The sequence below is a fragment of the Melanaphis sacchari genome, unplaced genomic scaffold, assembly GCF_002803265.2.
Source record: "Melanaphis sacchari strain LSU unplaced genomic scaffold, SCAv2.0 Contig21_pilon_pilon, whole genome shotgun sequence".
Taxonomy (NCBI): domain Eukaryota; kingdom Metazoa; phylum Arthropoda; class Insecta; order Hemiptera; family Aphididae; genus Melanaphis; species Melanaphis sacchari.
In genome coordinates, this window is record NW_020271096.1 from 80,531 (window position 1) to 103,245 (window position 22,715).

Consider the following 22,715-nt stretch of genomic DNA (forward strand, 5'->3'; position numbering starts at 1 on the left):
AAAAAAAACTATTTTAAATTCTACTAATATATTATAAATTAATAAATCTCAAATGAAAAAAATTAGGTTAGTACCTACACAAAGTATATCTTTGTTATTTTTTAACATGCTCTCGTGTGCAAAATCATGCACATTGTTGGTACCGGAAACTAGTAATGTATAATTATTTAAATTCTTTGTTAGATTTTTTTGTAAAGTACGTTTTTTCCTCATACACGATTACAGGCACTGTTCTCTCAAGCATATCACTAAAACAAATAAATGCATATTTTGTACTTATAATTTTAAATTCTACATGACATTTAGTAAAAATTATATATTCTAAAATAATTGGTTCATGACAACAAAAAAAAACTAATTTACATCATGAACTTCTCTTTTATATTAATATCAGACTACTTAAATAAATCAGTATAAATGTTAGCAAATAAATCTCATACATAAAAAAAAAAAAAAAAATGACTTATGCATTAAACAATTTTAAATTATAAGTGAAAAAAACATTAAAAACATACACTTGTCTTTATACGTCTTGATTAACTTCTACTAGGTGATTCTATAAACAGTTAACAATCATTATCTTGGAATGTATTTACGCTTTTAAAATATATTTTTTACATAACTGAAGTGATTACCTAACAATATTGTGTAAAAAGTTAAATAATTTACTTTTTTATCATTTTAAAGTTGTTTCACTTAATTTAATCGTTTAATGACTATATGATATTTAAATGTTACATTCCAAAACAGAATATTTTTCTGTACATTTCAAACGAATACTCAGTATTTTATAACTATTTAAAGTTTAGATAAGCGGAGTAGTAGACAAATATTTTTTGGAGTACACTTTTACAGCACAACTCTTCTAATCTAAACTTTAAATAATAATAAATCATAAAATATAAACACATATTTTAAATTTCATATAGGTATTAGACCAAAATATTGGTCCGAGAATTTTAATTAACAAAAATAAAATTTCGAACTTGGAGTTAATTGGTTATACGTCATAACTAATTAATCACTTGTTAATGTTAAATCATTTTAAATAGTATAATATATTCTGTCCCAATATACGAAATTAAACATTTATACTGTCATTTAAAAAAGTAAACACTTATACAACTTTTAAGCTTATAACGATAAAAATAATTTCTTATATTTTCAAAATGCTTTCTATAAATTATTTAAAATTATGTAATTAAAACATTTTCAAAAAATGTAATACTTTTAACGAGATATAATATATATATAAAGTACTGTTAACGGAATCATCTTGTAATATGTAAAGATTATATGTATTTTTACATGATCATCGTCCTAAATTTTTCTTTTCTTACACATATTATATACTAGGTATATAAAAACTAATTTCTTTTCACTCTGCTGAAAAAACAATTGTTTTATTTTATTTAAATATCAATCTATTCCAGCCTAATCACCATAATCTAACTTTTAGAATTCATTTAAAAATTGATTTTCATTTTTCGGCTTATCGTATTATTAATACTTCATTATAATTAATTTATTCGTGGTAAAAGTTATTTTAAGTATTTTTAATTAAAGCCTAAAAAACTTAGATTTCATTAGAGTTGCTTGTCACCAAATGATGAAAAACTTTCAACAAAAGTTTCAAGATATGTTATTACTTTAAAGACTTAAAAATTAATATAATGGTTATAGCTCACAATTTATAGCTTAGCCTATAACTTACTTATTTAATTGTTATTATAAATTATATTCACCATATAAAACTATCAAAATTATCAAAAGTTTATTTGGTAGATGCCATATTATCACTTTAATAGTTATTTGATTGATTTTTTACAAATACCTACCATTAAATACACTAAATAATAAATGAGTTAACTACTGCTTATACAAAAATATTAGATATAATATTTAAATTATTTTAAGATATTGCGAATCGTCGAATAGTTCTTTTATAAATTAAAATTACCTATATATATATGTTTTAATATCTAGTACAAAATATTTATAGTATAAATATGACCTTAATCCATAATACTAATAGTATGTTACTGATAATGAATGCATTAAAAAAAGAGAATGTCATTTATAACACTTGTGTTTTTCTTACACTGACAAAAAAAAGAATTCAACTAATCATATAATATCTTTAAAATACATACTTCAAAGTATATTTTGTTCTATTTAAAATCAAATTAAAAAAAAATTATTAAATCAACATAATAAAACAAAATCATTTGTATCTCGTATTAACGTTAATAAAGTTAAATAAAAATAAATATTAAACGATTATATTTTTAATTGCCTTCCATTAAGATAAATTAAATCTAATTTGTTGTCAGTTATTATATTTTCTACATGATTATTAATTTAATAAATAGGTTATTAATCACACATACATAATATAATGTTCTACACCACATTAATATTATTATAATACAGTATTTCATATTATGTCAGATTAAGACTTACCTATTTTAATGTTATAAATAATTCTATAGTTAACTATGGATAATAGTTATGGATTAATATTCCGAAGTATGGACAATTGCGTCGTAATTGAGCTAAAAATATTTAATCCATAAATTAATGTATAAGTACGTAAATTACTAATAATATTAACAGGCGGTGTAAAATTATTGTCATAAAAGAAAAAGCTTCTATTAACGTGTAGTGATGTAAAGAAAAACAAACCGGAACAAAAACCTATTCAATATTAATATCTCAATTTCGGTTAAATTACATAGAATATAGATGTTATACAAGCGCGCAATTAATACAATCATTAACATCGATACGGTAATTGATATTTAAAAACGAATGATAGAGTTTAACTGATGGAATATTAAATATACCATCAGTGTAACGTGTGCAGACTGATAGAAGTACTAAAATCAAACAAACCAACATGATCATTCAATCTATCTTCATACAAACTGTAAGTACTTTTTAAACAAAATCGTTATTTTCAGGTAAAAATAAATATTGTATAGGTAGTTATAGTTTCCTAATTATTAGAATATTGTCTATGAACATGGATTATCTTAAGCGTGTTATATTTTATTGCGTTTATAATTGTTTAAAAACTAAATGGCAATAAATATCCTCTTTAGCGTTCTTTTTTTTATTTAGTTTTTACATATTAAACGAAATTACTCACGAAGTTCTAAATAAATAAGATAAATGCATTTTTATTTACAAGGAATAACATCACTTTTTCTCCTGAAACGACTGAAACTCAATTATTGGCCATTCATTTTTAAATCCTAATGTTTTTCTTAGGAACATTTAAACAAAAAGTAAGTAATTGTTTTTTTATTAAACTATTCATTACTTTACAAAACAACACAATATTCAAGCCCGTAAACGAACACCAATCATAAATAGGTACAATAAAAAAATGTTTAACACAAGTATATTTAAACCCTACAAGATAATAATATGTTTCATGTCAATCATTTAAAAATAAACAGATCTAACCAACTAGTGTGTCTGGGTATAGGTGTTATAAATTTACAACTGTGTATAAGACGTTTTTAATGATGATAGATAAATACGAAAAAGATGAACTAAAAAGTTCTGAGTTTCTCTGCGTATTAATCAAACTGACAGTTATACATTTTAATATACGAATAACACGAGCATGCATTGAATTTAATTAAAATGCGAACAAAATATAAATAAATTCCATCGATATTAAATGATTCTAGCGATTTTCACGAGTGTTTTTATTTAATATAGTTTAGATACTCCTCAATCGATTACTATTTTCTAATTCTAATATAGATATCGTATTTATACTCATATCCCATCGGTGTAATATGTGAAGATTACAGTTTGGTTGTGAGCTTAGCTTCGTCAAAAGTTATCGAGTCCATATGAACTCGTCAAATAGTCTAAAATACGATCTATAGTAGAATCTTTTGTAGATATGTATGTCCTACTCTTCGCACTCTCCTCAAAATTTCACTTATGATGATGTTGATGAGCATATACAAACACCGTCTCTAGTCCATTTATGAAAAACTTAAAATAATATGACAAAATCAGTACTTGACTAAGTAAAAACACAGTACCAATTTGACTATTATCTGACAATGAAGTGGAAGCTTTAGATTCACAAGCCTTACTAATTCATTCCATATGACGGTCGTCTCGGCACACTGGAATTAATTATTAATATATTTGTATCATTTTCTAAAAATGTGTAGCTCATCGATTTGAACATATTATATTTAAAAGAGTAATACTTCCCCACACATACACAATGCGTAGTTGTATATTATATATTATAAACTAAATTATACATTTTTTATTTCATTTCTCGTACAGACATTTTGGTGGTCGCTATCGACGATAGTCGGCTGTATCCCGATGGAGCAAGCGAGCGATCGGAGGATAACCGTAGACAGCGTTCCGCTTCCTGACATTCCGATGGCCAGCGAAGAGAGCGTTCACATGCTAACGGCCGTCCGGTTCCCACCGCCAGCACTGTTCTTTGCCAATCCCGACAAGAAATGGTCGCTGGGCGATTTTGAAAAAGCTGATCAGGTCACGACTTATTCGGTCACTGACGATTTGACAGAGACACAGGACCAACAAGACGCATACCTACAACAGGACCCGGTCACTACCGTCGAACCAGAAACGGAAGCAGAAGTTGAGACGACCACCATAGCGACCGCAGTCGACGGATTGGTAGATGAACTAAAGCAGACGGCCAGTGACGGACACGTAGAAGGTTTGCAGCCAACTGTTGACGAACACGTAGAAAGTTTGCGGCCTACTGACGACGGACACGCAGAAAATCATCAGTTAACCGATGACGGACTCGTGGAAAGTCTACAGCCTGCCAGCGACCGACTAGCAGACAGTCGGCCTACTTCCGCCGATCGGCTCATCGTCACGCCAAAACAACAACAACTACCGGTGCGTATCGTGAACCAACGGCCGGCAAACCGTTGGTCGGAAAAGCGGTGGACAGCCTCTCGAGACCGATTACGACGCCCGGCAGCATCGGAACACAATCGATCGCAATTCCGGACGATCGTTCTAACCAGCCGACCGCTTCCGGTGCCCGGCGCCGATGTACGATTTCCCGAAGTCGAGTACGCGGTAGCTAGTCTTGGCGATCGAAAGAACTTGCACGATTTCCACCAACAATAGTACACATACGGTAATAATGGTAAACTGTGAGTCCGATTACCACACTATCGTATTGTACAGAGCAAACCACATATTTTGCTGCAGGCCGACAAAAGTTACGGGTTTCTACAATAATATTGTGTTGTGAGTTGATAATTCGACGTAAGCATATTGTATTTTAAAATAATAATAATAACCACTACAATATTCATATCGTTAAGATGATATTACATTTTATTGTTAATTAATAATCATTATAATATTATATAATATATTGTACAACATAACCTGTTGAAAATAATTTATTATACAACTAAATTTGTTTTTTTCACTAATATACTCTGATTTGTGGTTAGATAATATAAATGACATTTTATAATATCTCGGAATAAGTCCTGGTACACACAGTCAAACGAAATTTAAAACATCGAAACAATCACAGTATCTATTTGTTTGTGTGTATTTTATAATAAATATGTGGCTTGGAAATCAATAACCGATTTAAAGTTCTAAAAAGAAATATTTTATGTATTTAAATTCATCATTAAAACATTCTATTATAATAATAAAGCTTGGTAAACATTTAGCTCGAATAATCATAATTTATAATTAATCAATTTAATTATATTTTTAGATATTATAATCAATATTCACCTTTTAAAATGTATTTTTAAGTATATAAAAATTATAAAATAATAATATTTTGCCTAAAATCACCATATTATTAAATTGTCTTTTTCAGAAAAATATTAATTTTTCTGTTCGGACAATAATCTTTATTGTTCGATAATAAAATAAGCATAGCAAAATAAAAAAAACTCAAAGTACCTTTTAATCTATAAATAATTTTCACAATTTAAATATTAAAATATTAAATAATAAAATAAATATAAATTATGATTTCTTGAGAAGTAAACAATTCAATGCCTAAAACTTAAACTCTTCATTTATCTAGATAGATTTTATAATATCTATTTAGATTATTAACTAATCGAATCGAGTTTAATAATATCCATAATATTGCAATGATGTTTACTTAAACATTTGATACGCTTTTGATTTTGGGGTTTTTGATACTCATTTTGGCTTTAATCCCATTACTTTTATAATTATATTTGTAGCTAATAATTTCAAAATGAAATGTTAATTGCTTAATAATTACATTTCGTACAAATATAAAAATTTCTGTTTGTTATTTTATTATTACGTTACATTGTTACAATATTAATAATGATATTCTGTTTTGAACAATATTAGCCTTCAAATAAAACGTATTCAATATATATTGCACTTATATATATAAATTGCCTATTCTATCTCCGTGCATATACCTATGCATATAATTAGGTATGGTCATGCTATTTTTTATTAATACAACTACTGTTCTTATCACTTATAATGTTCTTCCCCACAACAGCAAAAAAAAAAAAACAATTTAAAGCTAATTAATTTAATATTAAACTAAATGTTTGAACTTATAAAAACATCACCGTATAAAAAAATTAATCTTTACAAGTTTTTGGCACTCCATATCATATTTTAATTAATATTATTAAGTAATGATTTTACAACAAATCATCTTTATCGCGATTAAATTATATAGTATAACTTTTGATTAACAGCATTATTGAAATAATTTACAACATTATTAGTTACATTATTATGCGTTCTAATTTATCTAATATTTTGTTTACAACTGAATACTATTTCTACTAAAACAATGAGTCATACACTATATTTATTAGTACAGGTACACGAGCATTTGTCAAGAAACACGCTTCTGTTATAAAAAGCAATAAATCAAAATAAATATATGAATACATACATAATCCGGTTAGATTTTGAGTGATCGATTGAAATTAAACCTGAAACTCCTTGACGATGATGGTTGGCAATCATTATCACGTACGTAATTGCAAAACGGCATAATATATGCGTATGATTTATTGGAATTATCACATTCCTGGATATTAATTATAATTATTATTCAATCGTAAAACTCGTATTTTTGAATTCACCACTGGCTGGTTCATCAATTATTAGACATCACGGACGCGGGAATCGAATAATTTCGACGAAAGTCTAGCGAGAGAATAGCTTTCATTCCCAGCCCACTCTAAATCGAAAACAGATATAAACCGTACAATATCAATTAAGAGACCCTTCAGCTATTTTAATACAACCAGTGGCTCGGTCACATCAGTGTAAAAAAATAATAATAATAAACCCCGTCATCATAGATGATAAGGGTAGATAACGTCTGTCCCCCCATTACGAGTCATTGTCATAATGCTGTCGGAAAAAAAAAATGCCGAAATTGACGCAAGCAGATCCTGTCAAAAACGTCAACAGTGGGATTTTTTTTTTCACTTCAATATTAACGCATAAATGAAAAACACGGCCAAGCGATTCAAAAGTGTAAATTTCGCTTTTAATTTAACACGACCCGTGTTGCAAAACTTTAACCATAAATCTAATTTTCAACGAACGGCATTACACCGCCTAAACGCTAACGACGAACAAAAATCAACTATTGCGATAGAATTCTCATGATAGGTTAGTATACAAATAATAAAACAACGGTGGAAACATCGTCGTCTTAACAGTAAATTAACGGATGTCAATGATTTTGAAATTTTAAAATAATAAAAAAATTACTTAATTATAAAATGCGTGCAACGGTTTTTTTTTTTTTTTTTGGTCCTTGATAATTGAAAGTCATGAATACCTTAAGATTTATGTTTTTAATTATTTTTCTGGATGAATCGAAAATTATATTATTGACAGACATGACAGACATAATATGTATATTAATTCCATATTGTTTTTCACATTAAAAATGCACCCTCTTGGCCTCATAAAAAGTGGGTGATTTTAATTTCAATTTATTTACCCTCGTCAAAAATATTAATAACACCAATTTTTCTTATATTTTCACTTGTTTATTAATTAAAACTAATTAAAACATTAATTCAAAAAACATACTAATATAGTCTCCATTAATCAGCTTGCCATAACAAAATATATTAACAATAAAATCATTTTTTTAACTTTTAACGGTCAATTAATAATACACACTTATGTTAGTTAAAATATTCCTAACAAAAAAAAAAAAAAAAAAAACTGGTAAGTATTAATATTTTCTAACCACTCTGCTGTACAATAGATGTTAAATGAATCTAATCATTTAATGAGTGACTGTAATGGATGTGTTAAATTTGAATTCAATAATAAATCATTGTAAACCATAAGTATTATACGAAAACGATTCTGAGCAAAAACGGTCTGTCATCGTATAATAAATATGTTTTATGATAAATTTATTATTTAATTAATATTACAGTAATTTATTTTTTAATTATTAATAAGATGACTATAGCCATAAACAGGCTTTTTAGTTCTTGTTTATCCTAAACGGCTTCCATTTTATAAAAACATCAGTCACCAAACGGAAAAAAATAACTAAAATCACGATTTTTCACTAAAATATCAAATCACATAAAAAATAAAGCTTGTAATATTTTTAGATTTTTAGTTTTAGTAATAAATACTTATGAGAAATCTTGTATTAAACATTCAAGCATCAGTTATGAAAATTGGACGTCATGTAAATTTTCAACAACAAAATAGTTCTTACGTTTTGTTGACAAATTTTGAGAACATTTATAAAAAAAAACTCACGATTATGTATTTTTAGTAGTTTTGAATAGCTATAAAAACAATTTATGTGGACTTATAGCACTGATCCTAAACATTATTATCGATATTTAAAAAAAATGTATAAACATTTCAAATGCCTTTAAATGGTCTAAATTGAATGTAATTTTGTGATCTATAAAAAATGAAAGCTTTAAATAACGATAAAATATTTTAAATTTCTATAATTACTTAATGCATTTTGAATGATATAATTTAAATTAAGATCATTTGATGACAAATTGTTTTTTTAGCGTAAACGTCTAATGCCATTAAAATTGTACGTAATCATCTTTTTTTTTAATTTCATTAACATAAGCCTTATAAATAACCTTGTATTCAATTTTCAAATCTTAAATATGAATATAGAATATTTTATCAATTTTTTACTTCAAAATAATAAATAAATGTTAAATAATTTTAATGAATATTAAAAATGTTAAGCTTTAAACGTCTTAAAAAAATATTATAAATATAAATTTTTAATATTTTTTAATTGATATACGTTCAACTTATAAGGAACCTAAAATAAAGTTAAACATTTGAAATAACTATAAACAACACAAAATAAGTCAAAATATTTTGAAAATTAATTCATATCTAATAAGTGATAATATTAATTTCGATAAAAAATTTCCAAATCTTTACATTGATTTTGTGTTACACCAAAAAAATAAAATTTATTTTGCTTAAAAATTTTATTTTTTACACCAACTAGATTTAATTTGCTACTAGAAACCGCCATCTGCAAAGTTGAAAATCAAAACGTTTTTACTGTTCCAAATAGTAAGATACATATCATTGTAATATCGTTACATTGATCGTTTTTCTTGTTTTTAATATTTAAAATATTAACATTTTAAAAAATGTTTAAAAAGCGATGTTTTAAAATAACAACTTCAGTTTGTATGATATACATATTATGTTAACCCTTATAGATTATATTAACTATTTTAGTATTGTAAATAGCAATAATGAATATTACAAATTTACTACTACTGAAGTACAACGGTAATTTAATAAAACAATTTATATTTAAACAAGACAATTCTAATAAAATCAAAAACAATAATTGTTTCTGTATCCACAGTGTTTAATTCAACACGTGTTTTGATGTATGAAATAATAATTAATTATGCCCATGTAAGTTTTATCATAATATTTTATATTTTTATCATTCAATTTGTATTAATTTGACATGCCCGGTGGTTTTATTTCAGCTTGTTGTTCATCCTTGTAATTCTAACGCTATCTAACGGTTTATGATTCATACTAAGCCCGTTAGACAGCTTAATAATCAATATTCAATACATATATTATCATGGCATTCCTATAAATTATAGTTTGTAAATATATCGAAACATATAATTACTATTCTATTTACGTGGTTAAAAGTAATCAGAGTATAGGAATTAAATTATTTTTATGCATTATTATAAACTAATTATTTTCATTTTTGCGTTTTTGTTTTTTCAAGAGCTTAAACTGCTTTTTTCAGTTATAAATACAAATAGGTTCACTGCCTGTATGACTCAGGCAAGGTTAGCCATTACTCATAAATCAATTTAAATTTAAATTAAAAAAAAAATCTTCTGATTTAAATATTTATAATAAAATTAAATATTGAGAAATTTTGCAAAAATAATTGATTGCTAACAAATTGATTGACTTGCTCAATATAAAAGTTTCATTGTAAATTATGTTCGTAAGATATTATTTTTCAAGTATTCTTTCATTAATAATTGAAAAACTATGTGTTGGTAAAAAATAATTTGTTTTGAATAAAACAACAATGTTAATAACATTGACAGAAATGGAGTGAGCTATGAATTTAGCTACTAGCTATAACCTACCTACAACACGAGTGACGAGTATCGACTTTTTATTATTATTACTGTTAAATAAACTCTAAAATACGTAGTAAGTATGTATAACATATTATTATTTAAATATTAATTTAAAATGTACAACGAGAGAACTTTCCTGATAACTGTACATATTTGGATTGTGTGATTCATTGATAGAAAGTATAACATAAATTAAATAAGTTATAAATTGAACTAACACCAAAAACACCATTTAAATACCTCGTAAAGAAGTGAAAAGAAAATTTCGTATCCCACGTCGACCCACATAGTGGCACAGACCCTATGTATCAACTATGACAAATGTCAAAGGTAATTCAAATATAATATGGTACACCTCAAGCTTGAAATTAGTAAAAACTAGATTTTGGACTACCATCATGTTTCAAGAGGGATTTGAAAATTCGCTTATAATTAGTTGTAAAAAGGGAATTAGAACCTTTGGTGGATTGGGGTGGGTGGTGGGTATTCGGGTATACTATTATACAGAAATTTGTCATAAGGTATTTCAGATGACATCAGCGCCACTAATCTGATATTGAATATTTCTTTGGGCAACCAGTATAGTACTATGTTGTTCATTTACAAACCTACTCAATGTGCCTATAAAAATGATCCATTTTATTCTATAGTAGTATAACTACCCGCGAATCAACGCCGCAACGTTAACAACGCTCAAAAACCACAGACTAATGTATTATAGGTACACTTCGCAGAACAATACCGATTAAGTATGAATAATATAATTTAACTACTATTGTAAAAACTTAAAATAAATTTGACGTACGCAAAGAATGGTATGTAAGAATGATAGGTAAAAAAGAACGAGTTAACTAGTCTTAGCTAACTTATTAATAGATTCATAATTCAATGTTACATAAATACATAACAAAACGCGTATTTATGTATAAATGAAATATGTCAACATGACATTTTATCAGCTCAAATAAATAATAGATCGTTAATAGGTAATTTTAAATGAGTCTGTCGTCTGTGGACATGATATTTTTAAATTGCATCAATCACTTTAGATATTATCCTATTCACTCAACGACTACAAATTCTAGATAATCAATGTATATTGAATTGCGTCCTCACTCAGTAAGGCGTTCATGTAATAACAAGACAATATAGATGATAATATAAATAAAATATATCATGATTCATATATTTTTTTTTCTTTTAATTAACGAGTTATGCAATTATTTTTATTGTAATTTATTTTGCATATCACGTACTTTATTTAAATGGTTAATAAAAATATTTTATCGTGCTACGATATATTATTAATTATATACTAACAACGATTACCATCATAAATATCAACACGTCGCGGTCGTATAAAGTTCCTTGTTTTATTTTTTATTAACTAGTTATTTTAGCCCTTGTACCACACCACTATTATTTAAATATATGAAAAATATAACTTATCGTTTCTTGAATCGATACAGTATTCAAAAGTATTTTTTTTTTTATTTAACTTGTTAAACTAAATTAAATGAAACGATTATCATTATAAATATTGTCGTAAACTAACGACATATTATTATAATAAACATTTTATTCGTTAAAATTTTTTTTTTTCAACAAATATTTTATATATACAGTGAAACTAACTAATGGGAACGGACACATTTTCACTACTTTTCAATGGGAAAAACCTCCGAATAGCGAACTCTCCGAATAACGGACATTATTTTTATTTTTATTTGAAAATAATACGTATTCACATTCGTATGTACTCTCGTAATAATGTAATTACAACAACAAACTCGTTATGAGACGATAAAATCGATGAATTCAGTTATCAGTGAAACAGTCATGATGATGGTTTCTCTATCAAATAACAAGTTTACAGGACGCTTTGTATGCTATAAAGAACGTAAGTCATTTTATCGATAGAAGTAAAAAGCAATACTATTTTCACTTCTTCTGTAACTTTAGCTAATGATATTACTATTGAAATTGCACAAAAACAGTGTAATTATAAAAGACAAAGCTCACCGATTATTTCTCACAAAAATAATTTAAAAAATACTTGTACTTAATTAAAAAATATATATGTAATTATTGACTGTAAAAATATTTTAAATAATAATATTTAATAAGTAATAATTTGCAAAAATTTAAAAAATTTTTAATTTGTAATAAATAATAACATTATGCAACATATAAGTACATACATACATAGTATTTCGGTGACCGAGAGTGTCCGCTATTCAGAGGTTTCACTATATTAAGATTTATAATCGTTTAGAACATTTAATAAAATTCAACAAGAAATTGAAAATATTGAACCAATAAATTGATCATAATAGGTACTAACTATGTTTAAAATGTTTGTTTTATTTGACAATTCCCATATTACCTCAGATCACCTAACCCAGTTTGAAATTAAATACTTATTTTATTTTTCGTTCAAAGACTCTAATAAATAATAATTATTATAATATATAGTATAATTTTTTTGTATTCAGTTTGAATATTATAATTTCCTTAAAAAGTGTTTTTATTTATACCTCTCGTTGTATAGAATTATATTTTATAGTAAGTTATTTTAACAATATTTGAAAAGATAGTATAGAATTGTGAATAGTAAAAGTTAAACAACTACTTAACCAAAATTAGGTCTTAAAATTGTATAGATTTCAAATAAAAATAATTAAGTAACTTACGGCTATAAATTGTAATATTTTCAAAATCAAAATAAAAGAAAAAAACTATTACTCCAAAATGAATAGATATTTAAGATAAACGTATAGAATAATACGAAAAAATGTAAATATCAATATTTTCCATTAACAACTTTACACTCATTGTTTAGTATACAAACTTTAATGCACAGGTAGACGTTTTAATGCCTACAGTTCAACAATTGTTATAACACATGCGATTTTATTATTTATTATCATTATGTCGGTACTATATAAAAGATTATAACTTATAACCAATACTAAACTATCTAGTTAAAATTTGTCCAGGTGTATACAAATACTGATTAAATGTGCTGTTATAAAATTAAATTACATCAGTTCTTTTAAATAATTTACGTGAACTAAAAAAATTATTATTATTAATTGATTTGTTTTTAAGACAATTTATTAAAATCATCAAAATACATTTAGAAGACTCGCGGATTTTTATGTTACATTTTTTTTTTTTTTAGTTGATTAATTAATATTATATTACCTATATCTATCTAAAATTAAGTTTGAATAATACTGTACTATATAATACATGTATACTGTATACTTCATAAGGCAAAATAAGTTAAAAATAGTTGTTGCCAAAGATACTACGCAATCATTCAAAATATTGACCGGTTACAAGTTTACCTATACATAATACATTCTAATAAATATTACTGCAAAATGAACAAACCAAAATGTTTTTTATTAGTTAATTCTATCAATTCAAATTGTCGATTAATAACAGAACCTGCAGGTAACATCACTAAATATGTTTTTATGACATTTAATCACTGTCTACCAGTCATAATTGTATTGTATATTTGTATTCACTGTTAATATACGATCGGTGGTCATTAATTGCAAACATAATGTATATTGCCACTTTTAAAGCCTATTTTTTATTTCACTTGATTTATTTCATTTTTAAATTGCATTTATTATAAATGAACATAAATTAAAATTTACTGATTTATTTCATACGTTGTTTTTAATATTTTACATATAATTTCGAAACAAAGAAAATTAAAATTTTTTATTTTAACATTTTTGATATAAAGGTTATTTTTTATTTGAAAAATTAATAATTCACTTTAAAAAGAAATTTATTAAAATAGTTAAGATTAAAAACAAATATTATTATATTGAAAACATTACCGAAATTAATTTGAAATAAAATATAAGTGTAAATTTAAAGCTTTTTGTTTCAAATTATTATTAAAAGTAGATATTTAATTAGTGGTAGTATCATTAGAAGTTCATACTAAACCTTTTTGTCACAGTAGTATATAATTCAGTAATTCAAAATACTTTTAAATTTAACACTATACTAGGTCAAATTATCGTCATGTTTGCCAATAAGAAACTCACTAAATGTAATTTGTAACCATAAAACTATTTTGGAAACTATTGAAAAAAACAACACTCAATTAACCTATAGTTATCAATATTATTACCATTTACCACCATAGCCTAAATTCTTGTGAATAATCTTAAACAAATTTAATGACCTAACTATCTGAGTGAAAATAAAAAAAAAAAGATCAAACACTCTGACGCAATATCCATAAAAATATTTATAATTTATAAAAGAACACATTTCATTTGATAATATCCGAACGGTGTAGAATTCAACTATGGCATCAACCGTGATTTATTCACTAAACCAATATATTTACTTTATACATTTAATAATACATATTTTTATTAAAAAATAAAACAATACCTAGATAATTATTGTCATCTGTAGGCTGTCGGTAATCATCTTACTATATAAGATGGTTCAGTGGTTTCTTGAAATGATTACTAGCTATAAAAAATAGCCAAAATAAATAATAGTTTTTATGTATCAATGCATATTATTGTAATGACTTAGGTGCTTCACATTACAAACGATTGAAAAAATATTGAACACTAAAATCATTAAAGATTAAAAAAAAAAATACACTAGGTACATTACATAATTTGTATTCTCATAGATACTCTTATGAAAACAATATTAATGTAAGGCCTGCAGCTTTTATTATAATAAAAAGGGTATTTTTGTAGTTAAATCTTAAAAATTTAAATCGCAAACCTAACGTTTTATTCATTTATTAGCTATATATTATTATTATTTATTATTACCATAGATACATCTACGGCTCCAAACATTTTTTAGTTATATAAAAAAAAAGAATATCTTCTACCTGTATATAACTATAAATTTCAAATGGGTATTACGTTTCTAAATAATCATCTATTTAAATTTAATATAAGTTTCAGAATAACATATAAATATATTTATCTTCTAAGTAATGCAGGTAACAGACATTTAAGGCATATTTGTATTACTGATTTATAACGACGACATAAAAGTTCCTCATGAGAAACATTAAGCATAACAATAAGCAAATCAATACGTCTTCAACTGAATATATACATATTGATAGGTACTTAAAAAAACTATACCAATTAAAATAATAACATGTCCTTCTAAAAGCTCTTAAAACTAAAAATATGACTTTTACAATAGTTTAACACATCATTAAAAATCTAAACTTAGTTTTTTTTCAAGACTGGCTATTCAATATTTGTTTATAAGTAATTTATACGAGTACATAAAAATATGGCTAACTACTTTTATCACTTTTATTACTACACTATACTTAAACTTAATCTTTACTAATAACCGAGACATAAAGATTTCTAAATATTTTTAAATTTAATTTCCCCTATTATTATACACTCAGACTCGAACGGCCCACGCACATCTTGCAGTCGTCTCTTCATGCGGATACCTATATAATCGTATCGCCGCTGCCGCAATTTTATGCTAGTTAATTATTATAAAAATAATAGAAAACGTAAAACACAAAATTCGTGTAAACCACGTGCGCAACACTCATACAAACAGTATGCGATCACTGTAAATAAAATCGTGACTTCTTAGTCAAGGACGTCCTGATCGCGGCAACGAAACCAAAAAATAAATAAATATGCACTATATATTCAATAGACATTGCTTAATGCAACATCAAATGAATCACGTTGTTCGGTTGCTTTAGCCGATTGGATGTACAAAACCATACACAAAAATGCATGTACCTATTATCGTAAATGACAATTTATATTCTTATTTCATTGAGTTTGATATTTTATCCCATAATTTGTGTGACGTATTACATAATAATTATACATACATACGTCGATGCGTGTATATATATTATATTATTATGTATATAAACACATTAAGCGGCTATAACACAACTCAAGCGACATATATATATAATTACAAGCTATAGTAACAAGACAAAGTATTAGGTGTATAATTAATCATCTACCCAAACTGCCCACATGTCCACGAAAAATAGTAAAAAAATGGTACGTTGATATTTTTTAATTATATTACTTATTAATTTAGGTATTTATATAGGTGCTAACGGAATACAACGCGCGCCGTGGGTTGTGCAGCCGTGTAGGCAATTCTTCATTCCATGTAAATCTCTACTGAATTCAATAGTACGGTGTGTTCTATATTATGTTACACATAAATATTATTCCCAAATAACTAAAAATTCCATTCGCGGTGGCTTTAATGCAAATACTACACACCGGATAAATCATCAAAATTCCGTTCGCGATGATACACACATAATTCGTGTATAGGTATATTTGTTTTCGTAGTAATTGCAAACATCGTCCCATATCATACAACGATAGTGTAGGTGATTGCTTCCTGTTTGGATTACGTCCAATTCCACGTGCGATTTATACACAACTGTCCGGTGATTTACATAACGAAATAATGAATAAATATTACATCGTGTTCATGTGGCTTAATATAATTTTCAATTACAACTTCATTACTACGTCACGAGGCGTTTATAAGAAAAAAGATAGATATAGAAGGATCAAAACGTATTTAATATAATTTTCATTTCATACCGATTAAGGTCGTATTAACGTGTGATTATCGTTACACACTTATGCTATAAATTAATACATAGGTACTACAAGTACCTATAGTATTATATGTTTTTGGTTGACTTTCACAACTCTACACATACCTATGTTAATTGTACGTATCGTAATAAAAAAAAAACCAAACCAAATGAAAACATTATGAGGATGTCATACCCGCATGTGTATCTCCATCTTACATACATATTATACAATATACCAAATTTTCATTCAGAAAAATCCATTTTATGTTGTTAACTTTAATATTAGAGTAAATTTACCAATTATCAAACTTAAAAGTAAAAAATGTATTTAGTCCATCTTATAGGCTTTTAATGATGTTTTAATTTTAAACTGAATTATAGCTATGTAAAATGTTAAAACTTTAAAATACTCATAACTCACTTTAAATTTTAATATTATACCTAACCTATGTAATGGGCTAAATACAATTCTTACCTTTGAGTTTAATAATAGGTAAATTTACTATAATATTAAAACTAACGAAAATTTGTCATGTTGTATATATGTAAGACGGAGATATACTCGTACATGCGAGTGTGGCATTCCATCCTCTTAAATTAATATTCTGATTTTATTTTAATAAATCTTTTACATTGACCTTTGTTTTTATCAAGAGATCAATGGCAAGGACAGAAATAATCCAAACGATACCATGTTCGTTGGTTCCACTCGAAGTGTCACATCATCGAGTAAAGTTGCACTGTTGTGTTCATGGCCAATAACCGAAATTAACGGTCGTGTTAATTTATAGACATAACCTTAAAGGCCTCAAGATTTATGATAATTACAAAACAATATACAGCTCCAATTCTAATAATTCACCTAGAAAATAACTATTTATCTATTAATATAAAAAAGGTTGTATAGTTATCACAGCTTGTTCTTTCAAAATTATTATATATGTATCAAATTAACACTTATGAGTTTTGTATTATTAAATATGTAATCTATTATTATAATATATTATCACATATATTATTATATATGTATCAAATTAACACTTATGAGTTATGTATTATTAAATATGTATTCTATTTTTTAAATTAAAAATTAAATGAAAACATCCAATAAAATACTATATTTATCTTTTTTCAATGTAATTAAAAATATTATTTAATATCTTATCGTAGAATTCATATTATATTTTATGTAATTATAGTTATTAAATATTTATTTATTATACTTTTCATAAACAAGAAATAGATTATTTTTTGTACTACATAATGTAAAATATTTAAATTTAATAAAAAAAATTGTATTTTTAATCGCTAATTAACGTATATTTTCAACAATATAGTATAATTATGCATTTATAGGTAGATACATAAACCAAAATAAATAACTTAAAAAAAATTAATTTATCTTGTATTAGTAAAAGAAAACGAAAATTTCTTTTTAAAACAATCATGGAATACAAATATAATTATAATATAACGTGTGTATAAATAAATTATCGTACATATTATTTTGTATTAAATATACTATAATATAATATGTGTAAAATAATGTTTTGAAAAAACACAGATTTGCTTTATTTTTATTTTTTTATTGTTTGGAGAAAATCTATGGTTAATCTAGTAGATTTTATTGTACATTAATGGTCATAGTTAATAACTGTTATTTACGAAACACCAAGGTCGCAGAACAAATTTAAAGGTCCCAAAAAGTTACTCAATGTAAGCTGCTAATTCAAAAAGAAAAAAAATGTTTTTGTATCCATTTATTTATACAGCTAAGCTATAGATTTTCGTTAAATACTTATTGGCTACCTTAGATTTAAAATAATACATTTATTAACAATGAGTAATGACAAGGTTACATGTAGGCCAATTGAAAACAACGGACTTGCTATTTACACTAAAAAACAAAAGAAATTAAATGCAAAGTCATTCAATGTATTTACATTGTTATTTAATTCAAATAAATCGAATTTCAAAATGTATTAACCGGTAATCTGTCAAAATATTAATTGTATACGTTAATACGGTCTAATATTTGATTAACTGAGACTAAAAATCTACAAAATATTATCTAAAATACAATGTAGTTATATAGATGTCAGTGAAAAAATCCATTGATTGCGCTGCTACAACAGTCGGTCGCGATCCGATGCTCAATCGAAAGTCGATTCGTTTATCATAGAAAATAGGTTTACACAGCCGAAAATTGTCCCTGAGGTAGTATATCGATTTTCCTGCCTACTTACACTCAAAATTCGAATGCAACAATTCGTTATTTCTGGAAAGCACGCCTTACTTAATATATCGTAGGTACGAAAATTATACGACCAACTAAGCAACCGGTTTGCCCCGTGCCAGAAAAATACTATGTTCATAATGCCTACTAGCTTATTGTATTACGATATTTACAAACATACACCTGTAAGAACTTAATCAATCATAACCACGTGAGTAGGAGACAAGTTATTATTTATTAATACCTAGGTATTATTACGCATCACATGTAATCGAATCGTGTACCATATGTCGGTACGTGGATCCCTATAAACAGTCGTTAATACATCGACTTCCGGGACATAACTCATATACTTCCTAGAATATAGATGCTCATTAAGCTAATGTGAAATTTATTTCAAAAAGTATGAGCAACAACGCCGCAAATAATACTCAGACTTCACCATTCACCAAGCGTTTGCCAAACAAAAAAAGACGCGACCTGTTATGTGAATATAAGGTGTTTGATATATTTATTTTTGTCATTATGAACGCACATCAATGTACATAGAGCTCGGAATTATAATTTGTAGCCAAGAAAACACAATATATTATAACTGTACACAAGTCTATCTAAGTATATTATAAAATCTCAATAAAACGTACGCTAAAAAATATTAACTCGTGTAACAGCTTGCATTTCACTGGAATATATTATTTTCTTGGTTACAACAATTAAATGGGATGCACGATTAGAATTAATAAATCAAAAATGCATAGTATTATAATATATTATTAATTATTATACACGTAGGTTGGAAATATTTACTTTCTAATAAATTCATAATTTTAAAAGTGAATTAAATAGCTGGGGCAATGCCTAAATATTAGATCTAAGCAAAAATATTTTATAAACAATCTTCTGAATACTTTTGAATATCCTAAAATCTTCCACAATATTTACGTAACACATCATCAATTGAATGTTAGTAGTGTTAAACTGTATTCACTACGTTAATTTATTGTAAGTATTTTGCTGAACCTAGCCATACAGTTATGATTATATATATTACTTTAAAGATACATACAAAGTTAATTTACTTATTTTTTACTTTGTTATAGCGTTAAATTTGTATAACATATTATATCCTCTACATTCTTTGAAATTTTTAATCTAGAGCAATTACCTAAATAGTAAGATCTATAAGTATAGCTAAAGGCTAAGATGCAAAAAACATTCATGTTTAAAATATTTAAATACCTAAATACATATAATATGGTTTTTATGTACTAGACATAAAAATAAATACTAAAATCGATGTTAAAACCAGAATTTATTATAGCATTTATAGCACTAACATAAATACTTTTTAAATAATATCCAAAAAAACAAGACAATACAACACTACTAACACAATATTTTATAATAAAAACCTAGTATAATTATTATAAGTAAACATATTACTATAAAAATAAAACAATATTGTCTTTTGTATTATTTTAAAACAAATGCAAAACTTGAATATTTAACTTTAATGAGTGTTTATATTGTTCTGAAATGAAATTGTAAAAACTAAAAACATTATGTCTATTATATCTAATCATTTTGTTCAATAATAAATTCGGTTTTATCTTGTGCCATTGAATTCATAATCTAATATATTATCACTTTTGGAACCACGAGATCTGCAACAGCAGACTGGAGAACAAAAGATAGTATATTTACAAGATAGTACTAAATGTCCTTATAAATATTGGCGTGCACAAACACCAATTTTTTGTCAAGCCCGTGATTACATTGCCCTAATACTATGGATAGTGTACCTTATTTTTTTAGTATATATTAACATCTAATCTACTTATAATTTTATAACTGCAGTGGTTTTTAAGATTTTAAATTCAAATAAAAATAAGTTTGTTATACTTAAGTATAATAGGTACATCATACATAATGTAAATAATAATAATAAAATACTATTATATAGTAACGAAAAATCATTAAAGTTTAATAAACTTTGTTTGATAACTAAATAAATTGATAGAAACATTATTTAAAAATTATGAAAGCTTAAACTGAAAATAAATAAATAAAGAGAAATTAATCAATTTTCAATGGCATTAAATTCATCAAATACCAAGTTAATGTTTACACTCTACACTATTATATTTTAATTCTTTATTAAGAAAATGATTTTGCATATTTTTTTTTTTTTTGCAAAAAATAATGATGGTAGAAGGAGGATTTACTGAAATGTTATATCACTACAATGTCAAATTACTACGAGCCACCACTGATATGAGATGCACAGAATATGCAATTATATGCATATTTACAATACCTCCTTGATAAAATATATTGTCGAGCACCGTGCACACGCTTATGATGATATTAATAATAATATCGTAAAATTGTCTTACCAGATTGCCGACGGTTCTGCCTGACAATCCCTGGCTGCACGTTGCGATCTTCGCCCAAGAGAAACGAGTTGGGCTCTTGTTCTTCAGACCATTTATCCACGTTGTTAGCCATTACGGGACTGATCGATTACGCACAACGATGCTCCACGATCTTCGATTCCATCGACTAGTGACGAATATAAGACTGGCTAATATCAACAAGAATAAAAACGAATAATGATAATAGTATATAGTATAGAATGAAAGATATAATTTCAATGGATAATAATAATAATATTATGAAGAGTTCCCCGAGATGGTATTATAAAACGACCGCGTGTATCTGCACCAGCAACGAAACTTCACGATACGATTGTAGGAAATCAACACCGTCGATTATCTCGACAGGGTCGGCGGTAAACAGAAACCGACCGGAATGGTCGCGGATGATATGCGATCGATAATAATATTAATAATAGTTGTGGGTGGAAAAAACTCGCACACGATTGTGATATTATAATTTATATCGTTATTATTGCTATCGTGATAATAATAATTTAATTTACCTACAGATTACAATATATTTATGATATTAGCGTGGCGGCACGCAAAACTGACGGCGGTCGCGATCGTCAGCAGTTGATGACGCCGAGGGTATAGGAGTGACGGTCGACTGTACACACACGTACATTATTACACCTATGCGCCATGCGTACATAATCATACACAAGTATAAACATAACAAGTAATGTATATTATGTAACTTAGGTATACCGTGTCCGTGTGTGCAGGTA

General features: G+C 26.2%; 2 protein-coding genes across 7 annotated transcripts in view; one reads left to right on the forward strand and one right to left on the reverse strand.

Annotated features, from left to right (window-relative positions):
• LOC112594037 (organic cation transporter protein-like) overlaps positions 1 to 22,715 on the reverse strand; it is a 54,181-nt gene that overhangs the window by 26,867 nt on the left and 4,599 nt on the right. For 4 of the 6 annotated variants that reach the window (XM_025338633.1, XM_025338636.1, XM_025338634.1 and 1 more), the window contains exon 2: positions 21,943 to 22,130. In XM_025338633.1, the coding sequence (XP_025194418.1) occupies positions 21,943 to 22,054 (112 nt within the window). In that variant the 5' untranslated portion in view covers positions 22,055 to 22,130. Of the gene's footprint in view, positions 1 to 21,942; positions 22,131 to 22,487; positions 22,578 to 22,715 lie in introns of those variants that run through there. The other 2 variants (XM_025338637.1, XM_025338638.1) reach the window with 2 other exon arrangements.
• LOC112594039 lies at positions 2,739 to 5,292 on the forward strand. Its single transcript, XM_025338640.1, has 2 exons — positions 2,739 to 2,929; positions 4,324 to 5,292. Exons 1-2 carry the CDS (start codon positions 2,900 to 2,902, stop codon positions 5,155 to 5,157), a joined length of 864 nt encoding a protein of 287 aa, XP_025194425.1. The 5' UTR covers positions 2,739 to 2,899; the 3' UTR covers positions 5,158 to 5,292.

Coding starts and splice junctions, on each gene's coding strand:
- LOC112594039 (XM_025338640.1), top strand. CDS start 2,900: ATGATCATTCAATCTATCTTCATACAAACT. Junction 2,930..4,323: donor AATCTATCTTCATACAAACT/GTAAGTACTTTT, acceptor TTTCTCGTACAG/ACATTTTGGTGGTCGCTATC.